General features: G+C 39.5%; 1 protein-coding gene across 2 annotated transcripts; it reads left to right on the top strand.

The window, feature by feature from the left end:
- The first annotated feature begins 3,996 nt into the window (after positions 1-3,996).
- C1QTNF3 (C1q and tumor necrosis factor related protein 3) lies at positions 3,997-18,897 on the top strand. Of its 2 annotated transcripts, none has more exons than XM_010181171.1 (6): positions 3,997-4,180; positions 9,409-9,520; positions 12,036-12,190; positions 15,767-15,896; positions 16,495-16,594; positions 18,738-18,897. In XM_010181171.1, exons 1-6 carry the CDS (start codon positions 4,097-4,099, stop codon positions 18,895-18,897), a joined length of 741 nt encoding a protein of 246 aa, XP_010179473.1. In that variant the 5' UTR covers positions 3,997-4,096. The 2 variants fall into 2 exon arrangements, with proteins under 2 accessions (XP_010179473.1, XP_010179466.1); XM_010181164.1 differs by having other exon boundaries at positions 4,010-4,384.
- Positions 18,898-19,462: the final 565 nt, after the last annotated feature.

The raw sequence follows: 19,462 nt of genomic DNA, 5'->3' as shown, positions 1-19,462 counted from the left end.
CATAATTATCTCACTAATAACCAATTTCCCAACATCGATATGAATAACATAATAATAAGAGTCCCCTGCCTCACAGAGCAGAGTTTTTGCTTGCAAAGAAGGTGGGAAGCAGCTTTCATCCAGCAGTTACTGCATTTTAGCCGATATTTCATTATCTGACATACAGACCCATGTGCTTCATTTTGTCTCAAAACGTTGATTACCAGACAGAGGCATATCCTGCTGCTAGAGACCAACAGGGGACTGGTAATCACAGCTGTGCTTGAACTCAGCTTGCAAAGGCTGGAAGGGTAGTGCTGGGTGTGCAGACACACAGCACAGAGGTAGAGAGGGGGTCAGATTTTGTTCTCTCTGTCAGCACTCCTGCAACGCACGCTGGCCCAGCAACTAAAAGCAAAACCAAATCTTCTGGGTTAGCCCTTTTTAAATCTCCAGATCAGTAGGATCTCTTTTTCCAGTATGAAGCACTTTCAGTGTTTTTTTCCAGTATGAAGTTAATTCACTGCTGTTTTGATGTCCTGTTATTTTAGATTCAGTTCACACATTTGGATGACTGTATTTGAGCATTTGGAGACCAAGAATGGAGAATCAGAACCAGTTCCTCTGTTGCTTTTTACTTTTGAGCCCAAAATTTCTGCCTGTTGATAATGATTTTGTGGACCAGCTATTCTGCGCTGAAGGCAGAGGAGAATGATGAGCAGCAAAGATTTCTGCAGATGGGATCTGGTTTAAAAGATTGGAAATAAAAGAGAAAAGTCCAAACTCTTATTAATTTGGATTAAAAACAGTGTGTAGCATCAAACCACCAGAGCAGTGATGGGTAGGAACCAGGTGAACTCTATTAGAAAGCAAGAAAGGGAATCTTTCTAATAGCTGCCAAGAAACATGCTTGTTTCAGCTTTTGCATGAAATGATAGATGAGGGCTTTGAAGCTCAAATCTCTTTGGTTTTATTCCCCTTCCCTTTGGGACATGGGTGCTGTGAATGTCCATTACTCACGTTGGAAACATTTGCCACAGGAAGCTCTTGGAACGGAGTTTGGAAAGCCATGAAAGCCCTAACGGCAGCTGAAAACATCAGTGCTGTCCCAGCACTTGCTGAATCAAATTATTAAGTGCCAAGATAAATTAACATTTGTCTCTGAGTCATTTCCAATTTTACAGAGTCCAGTGTTTTCCAACTCCCTTCCTACCAAGAAAATCCTCTCTCCTTGAAAAAGAAACTCCCATTTTGGTGGCAGCCGCTTCCAAAATCTGGAACTGTGTTTTCAGAAGTCTTACTTCACTCTCCAGTAAATCCCTTTCCATCTCTCCTTGCCCAGTGAAATAATCTGAATATTTGCATTTTTAAAAAATCAGTATTTTCAGTAGCCATAAAGCATAGGCTAACAAGTCTTTTCTTCAAGTTTATTTAGTTCATTAATCTGAGAAAGGCTCAAGAGCTAATCTATTAAGTGTTATTGAATGATCCTGAACATCTGGCTTGACAGTCCAAGATTTCACTGAAATTTAATTAAGATTCCTGCCATTAAAGCTTCAAAATAAGGGAGACAAAGACAACAGAAACATGAAGCAGGGAGACAAAGCTCTGTCTGCCATGACCATGGGCTGAGACAATCAGGAGCTGCCCTGTTCCTAGGGCTGTTGCTGAGGCGATTGGGGTGCTGCAGGCAGGGAGTCACATTTAGCAACAGGGAAAACACTGAGCCCGCAGCAGCTGAGGTCTCTGCTCCTAAGCCATGCTTGGTGGAGAAGGAGGAAAAGGGAAGACCTGCTTTTCCCTCCCGGTAGTGCCAAGCACTGCTTCTGCATTGGCTCAGATTGGACACTGTGTGTATGTGGGGGCTGACACCGCCTTTCTAGGGGACAGGAACTGTCCCACAGTCCTCTCTGTGGGCTGTTAAATAGGAAATTACCAAATTAGCTGGGTACAGGCCATTGCTGATGCCCTTTGAACACATGCCACCAGCAGATATACCCCGACGAAGCACTGCTCACCCTTCACTGGATCTCCAGCCCTCAACTCCTCCCGTGATGGGACTTGCGCTGCTGTCTCCCACAGAAGGGACCTGAATATAAAACAGACGGTGCTTTCTCACCATCACTCAAGTGCTTTCTCACCATGATTCTGTGTGATCAATTACGCATCCCTTCCAGCATCTGCAAGGGTCTGAACAGCCTCCACATCACAGATCTCCCTTCTGGGCTCATCTTCCATTTAGACAGGAGAGCCACAGCCCCCTTCAAAATCCTTGCTGCTTGACACTTATTTTCCTTACTTGGGGTCAAAAAGAGAGTTTTCTCCGATTTCACAAGGATTGAGAGTAGGCTTTGTTTCTTCAAAGTCTCCATACCTCATCCCCATCTCAGTAACATGCCAGGAAGTGAAAACATACAATGGCTGCCCCTTGCAGCTGCAAGCAATGAAGCTGGGGCATTTTAGCAGATGTAACTCATTTCCCTTGTTTAACAGTGCCTGTGGTGTTACACTTTGCTGCCCTAACATGCTGGTATGCTTAAGGCTTTTTACATTACTGAGTAACTTAGCACCTCATTTCACTGGTGGGTGTTGGCTTTCTGGTTGGTCACATTCTGGTTTGTTCCCAGAATCTCTTTTTGGGTGCACTGTTTCCCCCCTCAAAATAAGGCCTGGGTGCTATTTGTTGTCCATTAGCTTCAGAGACTACCTTCTAGATGCACGAAACCTTGACCACCATCCCAACAGGCCCCTGGTGCTCCCAGTTCCCTCACATCCTATTCTTGGACATGCTACCTCAGCCTCATGCTCTAAAAGGATCCACTGTAGCACCCTGCACCACAGCCTTCACATTTCACCAGGCAGCTGAACAGAAAGAAAAAGAAAAGTGAAAAAAGTGGGATAATTTAGGGCCACAGAGCTCACCAGAGGTCACAGAGGAGCCCCAGCCAAATGCTAATCAGGGCAGTTAGCCTGAAACAACTTGAATATGAGGCAGTTCATCATGTTCAGGGCCAGGGATTGTTCCCCAGGGCTAATGCCTCCAGTAATGTTGTAGTTGTAGCCATGTACTGGTGAAGCATTTCTCACAGACCCCAGAGCTACTTGCTTTTGGGAAGATTGGGTGTGCATGTGGATGTGGATGTATGTGCAGAACTGCGTTCTGCAGTTGTGGCTTTCTAGAGGATACTAGTGGGTGGTTCAAAAAATATAACAGGGATATTATTATACATATATAATTTGATTCTTTCAGTCTGAAATAAGCTGCCAGTAAATGTATATTTACTTGGCAGTGAAGATACAAAACTTGGTTTGGCAGTTGCATTTAGCAAAACACTGTGAGCTCCAGGGAAAAAACATCAACTGGCTGAGTAGGTTGAGCTAATGTTGAGAAATGGGGTTCTGTGAATCTGAATTCAACCCAGTTTTAAAGAGCTACTTACCCAGTCTCCTTCTACCATTGGCCAACTGACAGAAATTCAATATTTTTCTTCTAGTGAATGAAAAGCATAGTCAGAAACAGCCATCGGGTTGGGATCATATGCAAAAGCTCCTCTTGTGCTTTTGTTTCCTAATTGCTCTTGGAAGGATTTTTCGGACTGGGCTGACGCAGTTGTGTGTGTGAATTTCCTGGCAAATAAGGAAGGTGGCTGTGTCCAAAAGACATTTTAGAGTGTGAATTCACAGCCTTTCCATGTCTAATCAAGGAGCATAAACCATTAGCCACATGTTCTCAATTTCCATCACATTCTTTCACACTTAAACAAAAACATGCCAAAGAAAAGGTGCTACATTTTTTAATGCCCCCAAATAGGAACCACGGGAGTCTGTTAAATGCTGTGGCCATTTCCAGCATACAAATCAATTTTCCTTGCGGTGGTGAAGTGGTGAATAATGCCTGGTTTGTTTAAAGGAGCATGACTGAATTTGGATGAAGGATCCTGTCACTTTGGCATTTTTAGTTTTATTTATTGCATGCAACCGTATAAAACCTGGTACTGGTCTCAGTGCCAGGCTTACTAGTGGAAAAGCTGAAAGGACCACATAACTCCTGGTGCAGCAAAGGGGATCTCCTTCTGCAAGGCATTTTCTGGACTCCTGAAAAATTATTTTTAATAATATGGCAGAGAAGGATATCATCAGCTGGCATCTACTGGCTTTATTTTTTCTTCCATTTTGCCTGTGTCAAGATGAATACATGGAGGTGAGCAGAAGATCTTATAAACCAGTGGCCAAAGTATTGCAAAGTCACCACCAGACTGGCCATAAAGGTTCCAGAAGCAGGGAAATATTGAAACAGCGGAGTCAACTTATAGAGTGGACTGTTGATAATAGCACTTCTACAGACCAAAAAGTCCTGAGACCAGAGGTAGATGATGTAGAACTGACTACCTCAGACAGAGTCCAGGTACTCTGAATTAATCTTCTAAAGATATCTTTAATGCTAATGAGATTTTTTTTTGTTAAGATTACTAGTGATATATCAATGAAATTACTTTTATTAAGGCTGTGTATTGGTCTGTATCCTGCTGGGTTGTTTTATAGAAACTTTTAATGAACTGGTAGAACCAGCAGTGGTTGGGGACACTGGTTTCAATGTAGACAGCAGTCCTTTGTTCTGCTGAAACTATGATCCTGTGTAATCATACATTCAGATACACAGTCTTTCGATTTTTCAAGGTATTACTAATTTAATATATTAAAGTTTTAGATTCTGCTTACTCATTTGAATGTCATCTGAAAATGACAGAATTTATAGAGGTATTTGGAAAGATTCAATTAGCAGAGAATAACTTTACTTGAAAGTCATGTATATAAAGTATATTCTTTCGAGTTTGAGAAAAAATATAATGAAATTCTGAGTGTTCAAAATTTTATTCTAAGGAATAGCTTGGTGAAAACAGATGTAATGAATAGATTTAATAATATATGTCAACCTGACAGTTTCAGTGGAAAAAAGATTCGGAATGAAATTCTAGATCATCTGTAGTATGTGCTTTTTAAACTGGGAATATTTTCATGCCTTTTACATGGCATTTAAAATACTATAGTCATAAGCTCACAGCAAAGGGAAAATGGCATAATTTGATTATACATAAAATAATGCAATCCAAATTTAAAAGGCAAAATCTGAAGGGCAGAAAGTTAAGCATTTTCTAGCACTAGGCAAAATTAAATACCACTGAAATGAAGTTTTTGATAATTGAAGTTTTTAGAAACAACAAGAACACGAGTGTTTTGTTTCTATTGCTGATAGAAATATTTGTGTCTGCTATAGTTCAACTTTTATCATCTGTGTTTTAAAACACTTTCAGATCAAACTATGATATTTTGAATTCCAAAAATCATGGACATGCAGCCAAGTGTAGAATGATAACCTACTTCATGATAAGCAGAGAGTAGATTTTATTTTAATCCTGTCCTGAGCTTAAAGAATTGAAACACATTCAAGTATGGAAATAGGTTTAATACACCGCTACATTGCCTGTATTTAAATTGTATAGTGCTTTGCATTTCGTATTTCTTGGGCAGGAGTTATATGCTCCTCCGGTACACTCAGCAAAATAGGTATTTAGCTGTAGGTATGCACTTGCAGTATAAAAAGAGTGTAAACCATCAGGTATATAGGTCAATGAGTCAGCTAGCGCGTGTGTACTGCAGAGATTGTGCAGCTGCATAATACAGACCACGTATTATTGGTACTTAAAGAAGATTTCCCTTTTACTCAACACAATTTCAGATAATGCAGGATTTAATACAAAATCATGACTTTTTTCAAGGTCAAACTCTACCTCACAGAACGTGTCATTGTGTTTGGGGTGCATGTCTCTCTCATCAGAGAGTTTAAATGCAACATATTTGGAGTTCCCTGCTGGGGTAAGAGGCTGTGACATGAAAACTGAGCCTGGCGAGTCTGAGTACAGTTGATGGCAGTCATTTACCTGCCAGACCCTCTCAAAGAAGCAAGATTTGCTGGGGAAATGATGCAATTTTTGGCTTACTAAGATGAAATGGAGCACTAGCAGATGCACGACAGGGATAATCCATCACAGAGCAGCTGACGCAATAGGTATTTTCCATCTCCAGACTCCAGGGATTTCCAGGCAAAGGAGGAACAAAGGTGCCACGGATATGCTTTAACTCATGTCAAACTTTTCTCTTCCCCTTGAGTTATTTGAAAGCTGTTTCACCCCAAAGTCCCAACTTTCTTGGTTATCTTAGCTCTGGCTGGAGATTTTCACCAGCCTGCTTAAATGTTTTAAAGGTCCCATTCCCTTTTGTGGAATAGAGACGATAGCATTTGTCTTTGCTGCACTGGGTACAAGGCCAGTTTCCACACTGCAGGTAACTTACATATAATGTAATGTGCATTTCTCAAGCACAAGAACTCATAGTGACTGGGGACAGCCATGCCAGACACATTCTGCCTTTTCAAGTTGCTCTTTGAAAAGCTTCAGGTGCCCCTCAACCTACTGGTGTTTCACCCTGAATTTTGACAATTATGGTTTGTTTAATTCTTTGCTGGAGAAGGGGCATGTAGGGCCTTAGTGCCCACAGAGACACATTATTTTGCATTCAGAACAAGAGCCAAGAATGGTGGATGTATGTTACTTGCCTTCTGCATTGTCTTAGATAATATAACAGAAACCCGTAAAATTAATCGGGAATTTAAAAAAGGTTAGGTCTCAAATTGTGATTCATTTACAGCTGTAAGTTAAGGGAAATTTATAGATCAACTGTTGCCTAGAACTGTCTCCTACATACTAAATCATAGGGAATTCAGCAAGTAGCCATAGAAATATTTCCAGTTAACTATTTGTATTAGGAAATCAACGTGGCAGATGTATTTCACAAGCTCCTAAATCATATTCATGTTCTGAGAACAACGCCAAAGATGCATTGTGCAATAAGATTTATGTGCAAATGTCTGCATAGGACAACTTTGGCAAATAGATTGTAATTAATCTCTTTGTCCCATTTGTAATTTTACTTTAGGAACACGTTTTTCCTTTAAATGTACTTTTCATGAAGTTCTCTTGTTTTAGAGATTAAAAGGGTATCATGAATAGTCATTGTTCTTGGCAGCAGACTGTGAACATTTTTCTTCTCCTAGTCAAAGGATCAGTAAGGATAATAAGTCAACAGTACTTTATGACTTGTATAAGTAGTTATTCTGAAGTCAGTGGAACTGTTCTCATACAACCAGGCTGGCAGGACTCACCTCATTGCACATGTAATAACCTGCTGAGCTTTTCAAGAGGCAATGCCAAATAACATCTGGTTATGACCAGCACTAGTATCTATTTTATGATAATATAGCCGGTTAGCTAATAATGCTGTTCAGGTTTTCAGTGCATTGGGTGAAAACCTAGTCATTCTTGCACAGAGTCTCACATGCGGTCCAGTTTGCTGGATTCATGCCTTCCTTTACCTATAATCCACAATAGATATATCTTTATTCAGATAGTTCTAGGCTGATATGACTTATATGCTCTTGGCAGATGCATATATAGTTTGTCTTCTCATTTAACATGAATATGAAGCACTATCAGAAAAGAACTGGAGATTTTAATCTCAGTGCAACACTCAACATTAGCATTTCAGGTGGTGCAAAATGCTTGCACAATCCCAGTCCTCTTGTACTTGGCTCCTCTCCAAGGACTGAAAATGAACCAAAAGCAGGAGTCCTTCTTCTCTCATATGAGGAAAGCTCTAAACAGTATGCCTGATGTTTGCCAGTTATGTTCTTCCTTACAACTGGGAGAGACAGAACAGCAAGAAAGGTACAAACAGGTTGTCTGGGAACCCACAGTTCAACAGGCAGAACTCATTTTTCTCATAAAATAGAAACCACATCCAGAACTAAGGTAAAAAGCATAGTAATAAGAAGCTAAAAGTCAGCTCATAGTAATAAGAAGCTAAAATATGAAGCAAAATATGAAGTCCTTCTGCCCGCTGGCAAGTCGTAACATTTCCATAACTCTTTGAATATGATGCACATTTGTTGAGCTGTCAGGTCAGCCTTTATTCCCATGGTAGCTCCACCATCAATGGTTCCAGGTGGAGAGGGCATGTGTCTGTCTCATTGGAGGAGCTGGAGTATTTCGGTGGCATGAAAGAGGTTTTCTGTGTCCATGAACATAAACTTCCAGGCCTCTTGAAATTAAGGAATTCTGGGGGTGTGCTTGGTTGTTCAAAACACAGGCGAAAGGCTTTAGTGTTTCAGATCAAGCTAGCTGATGACCTTGAGGGCAGAAATACAGCACATCTATATGTTCATTTGGCACTGGAGGTTCGTTTGCTGCCGTTAAACTAATATGTCTGTATTAGGCAAGTAATTTTAGGATGATAAAGATGAGTGGAAAGAAAGGGAAGGACAACAAATAGTACAAAGATTAAAATAGTAGTCAGATTGGTGTAGCTATACTCCTCCGGAACTTAAGAACTGCAGATCTGCACCTCAGGATAATAGCATAGAATTGTAGGGCAAAAGAGACAAAGAGGGATAAAGGAGAAGGAGGCAGAGAAATAAAACCAAACCCTTGACTTCCACCTCAGCTGACCTATTGGAAGATTTGTGACTGCTAAATCATAGTAAGAGCCTAGCTACAAAATCCAGCCAGGATTCATTAAGAGTCCTTTAGTATAAACACAATAATATGAGAAAAAGAAGCACTGGAACAAAACTATTATCAAACTATTATTACAGTAGCTGATCTGTGTACAACAAACTCATTACTTTATGCTGCTGTATAAACAGGTTTTCATAGTTATGCATCCCCACCTACAAATAATTAAATGTCCCTATCACCAGGTGTTGTGGTCAGTTCAAATTTTTGTCACGTATCTTGGCACATTTTTTAGGTTGTCCCAAATTTGACAGCCTGTAAATATGCAAGTCTGGGGCCATGAACAGGAATATGCTGCAGAGACATTTTTTAACATCTCCTTTGGGTAGTCCAACACAGTTTTCTTTATGTTTTGTGGAGCACAGTTCATTGCTGAAGGTCAAATGAAGTCCCTTGTGTCCTACCACACTATGTTGTTGTGCATTGGCTTGTTTGTCAACAAGGGTCAGCTGAAATGTGGGATCAATGAAAAGCAGGATAGGAATCTAACTGAAATTTTCATCTAACTTTCATTACTTGGTATTATTTTATTTTCAAAACCCTCATTATTTGAAAGGACAAGTTTTTTTTTTAATACTCATATAGTTCTTAGAACACTTGAAAAGCTATTCCCTTAAATCTTCCAAAAATAACATCTTCAGGGACAACCCAAGTATGGGAGATTTCAGCCCAGATAAGAAAAGTTTTGAAAACTTAGCAAATATATAAACAGAGAATATAATGAAGACCCTGTAACCAACATGCATACGATTGATGCCCTCCATGAATGAACTATTTAAAGCTTATTTTTTTGTGCACTTAGCCCCCCCAGCCTGGACCGCAGAATCCAGACTGTAGTTCCTGCTGCCGTGGTGACTTCGGAGTTCGACTCTATCAAGGGCCCCCAGGACCTCCTGGGCCCCCTGGGATGCCAGGTAAAGATGACGTTTAATTGATTGCTTGATCAGTGTAATTACAGGGTATAAATTACAGGCTATTCTATGAAATATCAGTATTTGGGGACAGATTTAGAAAGATATTTTTCTATAATTTCTGAGAAGACAGAGATTTTCAGTTAAACTCTAAACTCTTTTTTCCTGTGAAAACTTATTTGTTATTAAAATCCAGCATTCACAAATTCATACTAAAAATAATGAAAAACATTTCTAGGACAAATTGGTCTCTCTTCTTAAAACAGCATGAAGCTTCCATTAAAGTTGGAAGAACTTGTTCCCTGGAGTTGATTACTGCGATCACCTTTGAATATCCAGCTATGCTATTGTGTACTACATTCAGGAGCTTTTTTTCATCTAGCTTACTGCTAGCCAATAGTTTACAGGGACACACATTCTTCTATTCTTCCATAGAAATTTCTTCTTGTCCTTCTTTTTTCTTGTCTTGTGTAAGAAAAGTGCCTTTTTTCCCCATTAAAAATGCACACAAAAGAACAGGATACACAAGAAAAGGGTACACTTTGATCTGATAATTGGCATGGAAAAAGAAGAGCCTAGAGAAGGGAGAAAGATAGCTGCCTCTTGGTGTAAGTTTGTTACAGTAGCTACCTTCAGGGATTTGAAAATCACTGTTCCTAAAGCAGACATATAATGTAAATGAACTTGTCACTGACTGTCTGATTTGTCTCATCTTCAAAAGCTTGCATGTTCTGTTATCGCAGGAAAAATGCAATTTCATAATCCTTCTGTGTCACAAATGTACTGACAGTAACAGACATGACAGATAACCATATACAAAAGGATTAATGTAGTGATTTTTCGTAGAAACAGTTTACATTAACAGTTAAATCTGACTGCTATGAAGTTAAATCTTAGTGAATGAAGTGTTTCAAAAACTATCTTCAGTTGGCAAAATACTGAAAGAAATTGTTATTTTGACATATATAGGCTATTAGGCAAAGTAAGGTCATAGGCATATTTAATAGCCTGCTATAAGCTATTCATGCATCAACCCTTTATAAAAACTACATTACAGAAGAAAGAGAAATCTAATGGTAAGGCCTCTTGTATTGTATTATATATTAATAAATTGTTGACTTCTTAGAAGAGGGACACGATTTTGTATTACACCCACACTTTCAAGGCTGCAGTGGACATAATGGGACACAGCCCAGTCCCAGATTTGCTCCTTCCTCATGCGAGGATGTATCTCAGTCACACTTTCTTGTCATCACAGGATGCCACAAACGTACAGCCAAGAGCAACCTTCTGCACCCTCGAATTTCTCCGTCTCCCTCAGCTGCTGCATTTCATATCACTGTGCTCATAAGGGAAACAACAACGGCTGCTTTTCCCTTGATTGAATCAAATGTTGCTTGCAAGCTTCTGTTCTGAAGTAGTTCTGGCTTAACATGAAGGAGTATTCTTGTTATTTTTAAAAGTTATTGTTTTCTCTATCAAACAAAATTTGCTTTCTTTCTTCCACCATTTAGCTTCCTTGTTTGAAGTAATTTTTCTTCTCAGTACAAAAACCCTGAAGAATCACTTAATCGTTAGATTTGAACTCAAACACCACCATTCCTCTTGTAAATTAGTAACCAGAGTGTCTAATCAGAGAACAAGCAAATACGCAAAGAATCTAATTTCAATTCAGGTAGAATTAGAACAATGACAACACTAAGCAATTAATTGAAAGGTCAGACTTTTGTTTCAGGTAGGCCTAATACTTTCTCAGTGATTCCATCCAACTTTAAAATTTTGCCAGTCGCATAAATGTTTGCTCAGTAATTTCCTCAGTAAACATCAGGAATACTGCAGATGCAGGAATATGCTCTATAATGACCCATTTTACAAGAAGCCATCTCAGAGAAGCTTCATTATAAAAGTTTTGTCTTTCTTTAAATCTAGGAACATGCAATCAGTCAACCTCTTCAAGCTAACTAGCACTCTGAGAATGCACACTCTCCTGTTTTTGTTGGGTCATTTAGCTATTTTAAGACTGTGGCCATTTTTCATTTATATAGACATGCTTTAAAGATAGCAAAATGTTATTAAAAATTATCTTATCCTATCCTAACTGACTTAAATTATCAGGAAATAAGTTTTTACACAAAAGCAAGAGTGCTTATGCAGGCTATCTAGTACGTGTCAATAGGTAGTGGCTTTTGATTTCCTTGAGCCTCATGTCTGCTGAGGTCTTGTCCTGGCACATCTTCCCAACAATGCAATGTCTTGAGGGATCGGCAGTTTATATAGCAGCACCAATACAGCACAAGGATTAACTCTTAAACATCAATCTACTTCCTTCTGGACTTGCTTCACCTTCAGCTTAACCACACAGGTGTTTCTTATCCATCACAGTTCAATCTGGGTTTTATGGTATTGAAAAGTCAATGTGTTGAAACTGCTGGAAGAAGCCTCTGTCACTCACAGTTATCTGTTAAAATATATTATATGGAATTACTTAAGTTAAATGAGAAGTTCTGTTTCCTTTAAGGAAATCATGGAAACAATGGCAATAATGGAGCAACTGGCCAGGAAGGAGCCAAAGGTGAGAAAGGAGACAAAGGAGATATGGGACCGAGGGGAGAGCGTGGCCATCACGGACCCAAAGGCGAGAAGGGTTACCCTGGGATTCCCCCAGAGCTACAGGTACAAAATCTCTGGCTTTTGTTGGCTGCAGCAGTTCTCAGGTTATGGTTATTTTCTCGGAAAAGCAGCATGTAACTACTGTAAGATACTTAAGAAGAAAAATCTCTCTATAACAATACATTGAGAGACACATACAGCCCTTGTCATGACTGACAAATGTGGTCAGTCAGATCTTCCAGGAAAAGTAAGACAGTAGGCCTTATTCTTTCTTTAAGAATCTAGCTGAGAACTGGGCAGGAAGAAACATATATGGTTCCCTTTTAGGGCAGAAAGCCAGTATCTAGGTCATTAAAGGGGAATAACGAGGACTATTATTTTTCTATCAAGCTGTATCACATACATAACTGTGCTTCCTATGGCGTACAAGAACAAAGGAGTCACTCAGGCCCATGCTCCTCAGGTCAGTCAGGCTTTGTGAGATTCTCAGAAGCAAATACATTCATTTCAATGCATGGGGTCAAAACCTCTGAGTGCAGTTCTCTGAGAAGTCCTCTGGTTTTCAAACAAACTCCTCAGTAGTGATCTGTGTTTTCCTGTGTCTAGATACGTTAAATATGTTAAGAAGCATATAGGTTCTTTCTATGAATGAACTACACAAAAGCCAGGTGAGCATTAAAACATGGGTTCAAGCCTGAGCTGATAAGCTCTGCTGAGGTATGGGATATATTTTTTTGGCTCAACATTGTTTGTATAGTCCTATAGCTTTTGCATTAGAGCTTCTTTGTGTTCCAGGAATCTGGCATACGGTGGAGACCTTATGTATATGTATATACATATGCAGTGTAGCAGAGATGTGGTGCAGTTCTGCTCTTGAGGCAAGTGAAAGTAGATGGGACTTGGATAACTAAGACCCTTGATTGCTGCAAAGGGGATTTAAAAGAGCTGTCCACACTACATACTGCAGTGTAGCAATATACGAGCAGTTCATCTGCAATAGTAGGAAGACTTGACTGTTTCTATGATGTAGCACAGTCAAAGGGCTAAAGGCAAGATTTAGCTGCATGGCCTTTGAGATGTATCCCTCCTGGTCTCCAGCTGTCACTGTGGAGGGGGCTTCTATAGGTCAGATCAGCCAGCACCCTGTGGGGGGATCTTAAAGCACATTGCGTGCCACTGGGCTCATTTGTGTCGGCAAGTGATTGCAGTCAGATTCAGCTCCAGAGACCCTACACGTGAACAAAGCATCTAGCCTCCTATTACAATTACTGAGGATCTAGAAGAGCAACTCAGCTTAATCTGACAGACACTGCTGCTTTTGGGCCAATGGTACTTCAGATACCACGAAATATATATATCTCCAGAAACTATAAGGTAGTTTACATCCTCACTCACACGTATGCTTTCAATGGAAGTGTCTTAATCTTGATCTGATTTGTACCCTACGAACAAGTTCACCACAGAAAGAACAAAATGGGATATAGCAAACATGGACAAAAAGAAATCCCACATCCAAACACTCAGACTATAGGGAAAACTGAAGTTCTGATCTCTTTACAGATCTACACCTTTTCACTGAAGGATACTGTTTCCCAACAACATTCATATGTGTTTTATATCCTCATAAAAGGCATGCAAATTAACAGCAAAATCAACAGTACAACCAGCATGTGCAGTGTGGGAAAACGGCTTTGGATTTCTTGGCACTGTGTGTGTTTGAATTCTCTGCCCTAAGTTGCATGAAGATGGAATAATTACAGAGAATAAAATTCACAGTGAAAATAGTTTCCAAAATTACTAGAGTTTTGTAATAAAGCAGAATTATATTCATATTCTTAAAAAAAATAACTAGAATTAACACCAAAGCTGAATATCTTAAAAATATATTTGCTGTAATTACATTCAATGTAAATCCTTTAGTTATTTTAAAATGAGCTGTCAGCATTTTTTTTTCTTACATAAAGATAGTGGTAGTAATTTAATTAAAAACTGAATAATGAAAGAGGATGGATAACAAAAGCTCATACTGCAATACCTATTTCCCAGTAAAATTCCAACACTGTTTTTAACACACATTTAAGAATTCTTTTATACACAGTACAGTGTATCATTTTTTGTCAACATCATGTTTAAGAATTTTAGAGCAGGGGTAGGTAAACGAGAAAATACTTCTGAATACAACATTGTTTTAAGTACAGAACTATTTTGGAAGGCTTGGTGTGTCCATGTTGATCTGCTACTTCCAAATGAAACCTAGGGAGAAAGGACAACTTTTTCAACTCTTCTCATCAGCCCAAGAAAAGTAGCTTGGGGTCAAAGAGAATGTGAAATGGAATCTAGACAAAAAACCAATAAATTCCACCAAGCTGCCATTGCAGCTGCTTTCCTTTAACACATGATCAACTTTGATGTGATTCTGGCTGAGAAGTAAGAAGTTAACAATTTGCCATCATAAAAAATGCATCCATGCAGGAATAAGGAAAATCAGCCCAAGCTTTCAGCTCACATCTGGAGCTCCTCAAATTTCTGAGCAGATGGCTAACGATTTCCATTGTCGGATCACGACTTGCATTTTATTTTGCCTGTTCTGGTTTCATTCTCATTTGGATCTGAAATCAAAAGAAGGTTTTTTTTTAATATATCAGTATAGCTGAAATCTCATTAAAACTGTCATTTTTGTGAGGGGCAGTAACAACTGTAATTAAACACTTCTCATCTAAGAAATTTAGAGATACAGATAAAATACGAAGTCACTACGTGACCTTCTGGCATCCAGGTGCAGCAATGCTGCCTGTACCCCATTTCCTGCCAGTCATATGGAGGGATCACAGGCTCACAGAAGAGATAACCTCCTTCCCATGCAAGTTGGCAAGGTTGTGCCCTGGCATCTTGCTGAGTGTAATTTGAACTGTCCAGCATGGGAGGCTTTGCACTGCTTCCTACGAAACATTTTCCATGGTCAATACCTCTCACGGCAATAAGTGTAACATGAAGTTGAAGCACAGATTTCCACTTTCTTAGTTTCTCTTTTGATCTTCACCAGCCTCTGTTGTCATGACAGAGTATGGGGCAACTAGTAAGAGAGGAAAAAGCACTCACTGTTGAGTCCCAGCAACTGCACTTCTAGGGGACCTCTAATAAAAATGCTGAATGTATCTCTGAAGGTAATTAGCAAGAAACACTAATGTATATGGATTTTACCAAGCATTATTTATTTCACACATTCAGTGAAAAGCAATATCCAGTTTAAATGCACTGGAGAATATATAAAGACTAATTAAATCACTTTTATCAGAAACACCATCCATTTCAATACCAGTTTTCTATTGCATCATTCTAGAGAGACTTAAAAGTAAATAAAATCCCAAACGAAGGTCCTAACCTGCAAACACTTGTTCATACACTTACCTTTACAGTCATGAATAGTCCAATTGAATGTAAGAAGCCTAGTTCTCTTCCAATTTCATTCAATGAGAGTTTTGTTACTGGGGTTTAATGACCTTGGAGCAGGCCCTAGAAGAACATCTCTGTCAGGAAAATAAACAGAATGCAAATACAAGGAAAAAAAGCATGCAGCTGATTCCTCTACACATGTGCATTTTGTGAACGACTGCCTGAATAAGAACTGCATTTTTGCAGGTTGCATTCATGGCTTCCATGGCTACTCACTTCAGCAACCAGAACAGTGGGATCATCTTCAGTAGTGTTGAAACCAACGTTGGGAATTTTTTTGATGTCATGACTGGGAGGTTCGGTGCTCCAGTGAATGGTGAGTGTTTGCAAAACAAAAGAATGCAATTCTGGGAGGTATACGGAGAAGCATGGTCAACAGTGACGAGAAACTAGTTAATTGCCCTTGCACAATGCACTGATGAAACTCACTCTGCACAGCTCTTGCTACCTACTTTCAGGAAAAATTAAATTGGAAACTGAGCAAGCCAAAAGAAGGCTTGCCAGCCAGTGAGGCTAGAGCTGGCACACAGGCAGGATGAAGAGGCATGGCCAGAGCTGGGGAGGGAGCAGGACCATCTGCTTTGAGACCTTTACCCTTCAGTCACAAAAGATGCGAGAGGGGCCATGACTGAGCCTCTGGGAAATTTTCCTTCTGGTGAGAAGGAAGGGACAAACAGGCCTACCATGTTCAAATACCATAATTTCTCTGGAACAGGATGTGGCTGCATCCCTACCACACAGAAAATAAAAATTAATCAGATTTTGGTACACTATATGCAGAAGTAAAATACCCACTGATAACTGGAAGGTAATTTTGGTCCCAGTTGTTTTTTTTTCTAAGCAAGAAGCACAAGTCTGTAGCATGACTACCTCTCTCTAGGAAGCAAACATGATGTATTTGGTGATATTTTCAGGGGTATATTTCTTCACCTTCAATATGATGAAACATGAAGACGTGGAGGAAGTGTACGTGTACTTGATGCATAACGGTAATACAGTTTTCAGCTTATATAGGTAAGTGAAGGGCCAGGCTTTTAATGCAAAAGACATGTTTACACCGATGTGATAGCTTGCTTGCATTTCAAGAAATATGAAATTGTTTCTTTTTTGAAGAAATTCTATTGTAAAATAACCAACGCAGAAAAACTACTGTATTTTGCCCTCCTCAACTTGCAAATTTGGATCATACCTGCCACAGATCCTGGACTAAAATGCAGCCTTGATCACAAGTTCCTCAAAGCTCAGGAGAAAGGAATTAGCACCGCAAATCAGGGTTGGAGTCCAGTGGTAACATTCTGTCATTCTGCTAAATCAATTCTTCATCCTCACTTTACCTGCCTGAGAAAGAGCATAATGAAGTGTTCAGCAACTAGAAACAGTCTTGTTAAAGATCAGGGGAGAGCAGTTTACTTTAAAAGTGGAGAGCATTTAAACTGCAGTAGCAAGGATGAGTAAGAAGCAAAGGTCCTTCATTTACTGGCTTTGTTATCATTAGTGAACTTTGAATAGCTAGAGGATCATCAAGAATAGGATCCACTTCTTGCTGTCGTGGTTTAACCCAGCAAGCAGCTAAAACCCACACAGTTTGTTCACGCGCATTCCCTCCTCACCGGTGGAATGGGAGAGAGAATTGGGAGACTAAAAGCAAAAAACACATCAGTTGAGATAAAGGCTATTTAATAGCTAAAACAAATCGAACTTTAATAATAATAATGTCAATTAATTGTAACAAGAATAGGAACAATGGTAATATAGCAAACAAACTTACACTCAGCTCACAAACAGCAGACACTGGCCATACACCAATGAAAACACAGCAGGAGGGGTAAGCCTCAGGAACTGGTATGGGCTGCCATCACGAAGAAGGGGAAGATTAAAGAAGGAGGAAGGTTTGAAGGGGTCATCCCCTGCAAGCTCCTAAATTAATAGTGAGTGTCACAATTATGGGATAGTTTACATCTTTACTGGTCAGCTTGGATCATACCTGGATCACCTGTCCTGGGTCACCTATCCTAGAGTGTCCCAGGCTCTCGCTTCCTCCCTACTTTCTCATGTGCAGAGGAAGAAAAAAAAAAACCCAAAAGACACTATAACCACAGGTGAAGCCTTGAAAAAAGTAAGTATCTACCAGCAAAAATGAAAACAAACAAAAAAATTATCAGCTTCATAAGGAAAACAACTCTCTCCCAGCCAAAGCTCCAATATCAGATTGTGTTCATTTAAACGGAACACTGTTGAAACAGGAAAAGGGAATTCTACAATTCAGTTCTAGCAAAACCAGGACTCTAGCTTATCAACTTCTGTAAGGACCAGGTCAAGCAGCTTGTAGGCAGATGGATATCTGACAAAATATGTTTCAAAAAACCATTATTTCTTTAATACCAACTAGAGGTTTGCTGCCAAAACCAACCTTCTCTCCTGTGTCTGAAAAAACAGGCACAAAAGTTTAGGCTGATAACATTGGGTTTTAGGCACTATTAGATAATAAATAGCAAGTTCATTTAAGCTGTCCAGGTTTCCTCTCCAGCAAAGGGCACTTCATTCCCAATAGATCTTTCCTGCAAAAGTGCCCAGGTTTTTTCCTCTGAAGCACTGAAGTCAGAAGAGGCTACAGGCGGAAAAAAGGCAACCAACACTTACACAAAGCCAGCAGGTTAGTTCACGTCAAATATACCCACGTTCCAATGAAACGCCTCAGGATGGAATGAGCTGCCTGTCCCTGCCCACTGACTGTGATGGGAGCACAAGGACTCAGCTCACATGAGACTCCTGACCTGGAGACATTTAAAATTAGCTGGGATGAATCCAAGGGAAAAAGAGCATCACAGGAAATCTGGACTGTTGTGGTGAATGAGCAGAGTTTTATTTTAAACAATAAATTCTTTCCTGTGCCCTGGAAATAAAAGGTAAGTTAAACTTCCAGAATTTCAGAAAGGAATTAAATGATGCAACTAGGTAAGGTGCAAAATTTGACTAGGAGATCAAATGCAGAAAGATGGCAGAATTTCCTCATAAAGCTGAAAAAATGTTGGCAAGTATTTCAAGGGAGTTTTGCCCAGGATAATAATGGACTGTCTTGGATTATTTTTTTTTTAAGTTGTTTGCTTGATCATTGTTGAGAAACAAAAAGCTGACTTGTTAAAATATTCATCCTTAGCTATGAATCAAAAGGGAAAGCAGACACTTCAGGAAACAGTGCGGTGCTAAAACTTGCCAAGGGAGATGAAGTTTGGCTGCGAATGGGAAATGGAGCCCTCCATGGGGACCATCAGCGCTTCTCCACCTTTGCTGGGTTTCTTCTTTTTGAAACAAAGTAAAAAAAGAAAAAACCTGATAGCTGTTTATCTGAGGAAACTTCTTTTTTTGGAACTGGTACATTTCTCTGGACTGTGGAATAGCATTACAACACTGAAAGATCAAGAAGGCTTGTTCTGATGCAATGCGTTGCTATTTGTGTGTCAGAGATGAGCTGAATATATCAGGTAGTTGACACACTTACAGATTCATGGAAGATGTCATCTGCGTTATACCTAGTGAATCGTTGACAGTTGCTATCGCTCTCTTCTCCAAAGTGACTGAAAAACAAAGGAAAATGAGTTTAAATAATTTAGAGAGCAGTTTGCACAGAAAAGTCTATTTTGTCTGTAAATATACTTAGGTATATGTCAGGAATAGAACAATTGATTCACTTTTTCTGTTAATTTTTTTTTAGTTCTTATTACATGTTCATTTAAGTTTGCATCATGGAAACAAGCCGGAATGAATTATTAGTAGGCTCAGCTGAGACCAGATTTAAAGGAAGAAGTTCTTACTGGACTAGAATGAACTTTACAAATAGACAACAAAAATGTGAAAATAGATGTCAAGGATTCAGGTTTATTG

This window comes from Mesitornis unicolor, unplaced genomic scaffold, assembly GCF_000695765.1.
Source record: "Mesitornis unicolor isolate BGI_N332 unplaced genomic scaffold, ASM69576v1 scaffold16270, whole genome shotgun sequence".
NCBI classification, from domain to species: Eukaryota; Metazoa; Chordata; class Aves; order Mesitornithiformes; family Mesitornithidae; genus Mesitornis; species Mesitornis unicolor.
The sequence above is the reverse complement of the archived record's forward strand: the minus strand, read 5'-3'. Positions and strand labels throughout refer to the sequence as shown.

Coding starts and splice junctions, on each gene's coding strand:
- C1QTNF3 (XM_010181164.1), top strand. CDS start 4,097: ATGGCAGAGAAGGATATCATCAGCTGGCATCTACTGGCTTTATTTTTT. Junction 9,521..12,035: donor TGGGCCCCCTGGGATGCCAG/GTAAAGATGACG, acceptor GTTTCCTTTAAG/GAAATCATGGAAACAATGGC. Junction 16,595..18,737: donor ACAGTTTTCAGCTTATATAG/GTAAGTGAAGGG, acceptor ATTCATCCTTAG/CTATGAATCAAAAGGGAAAG.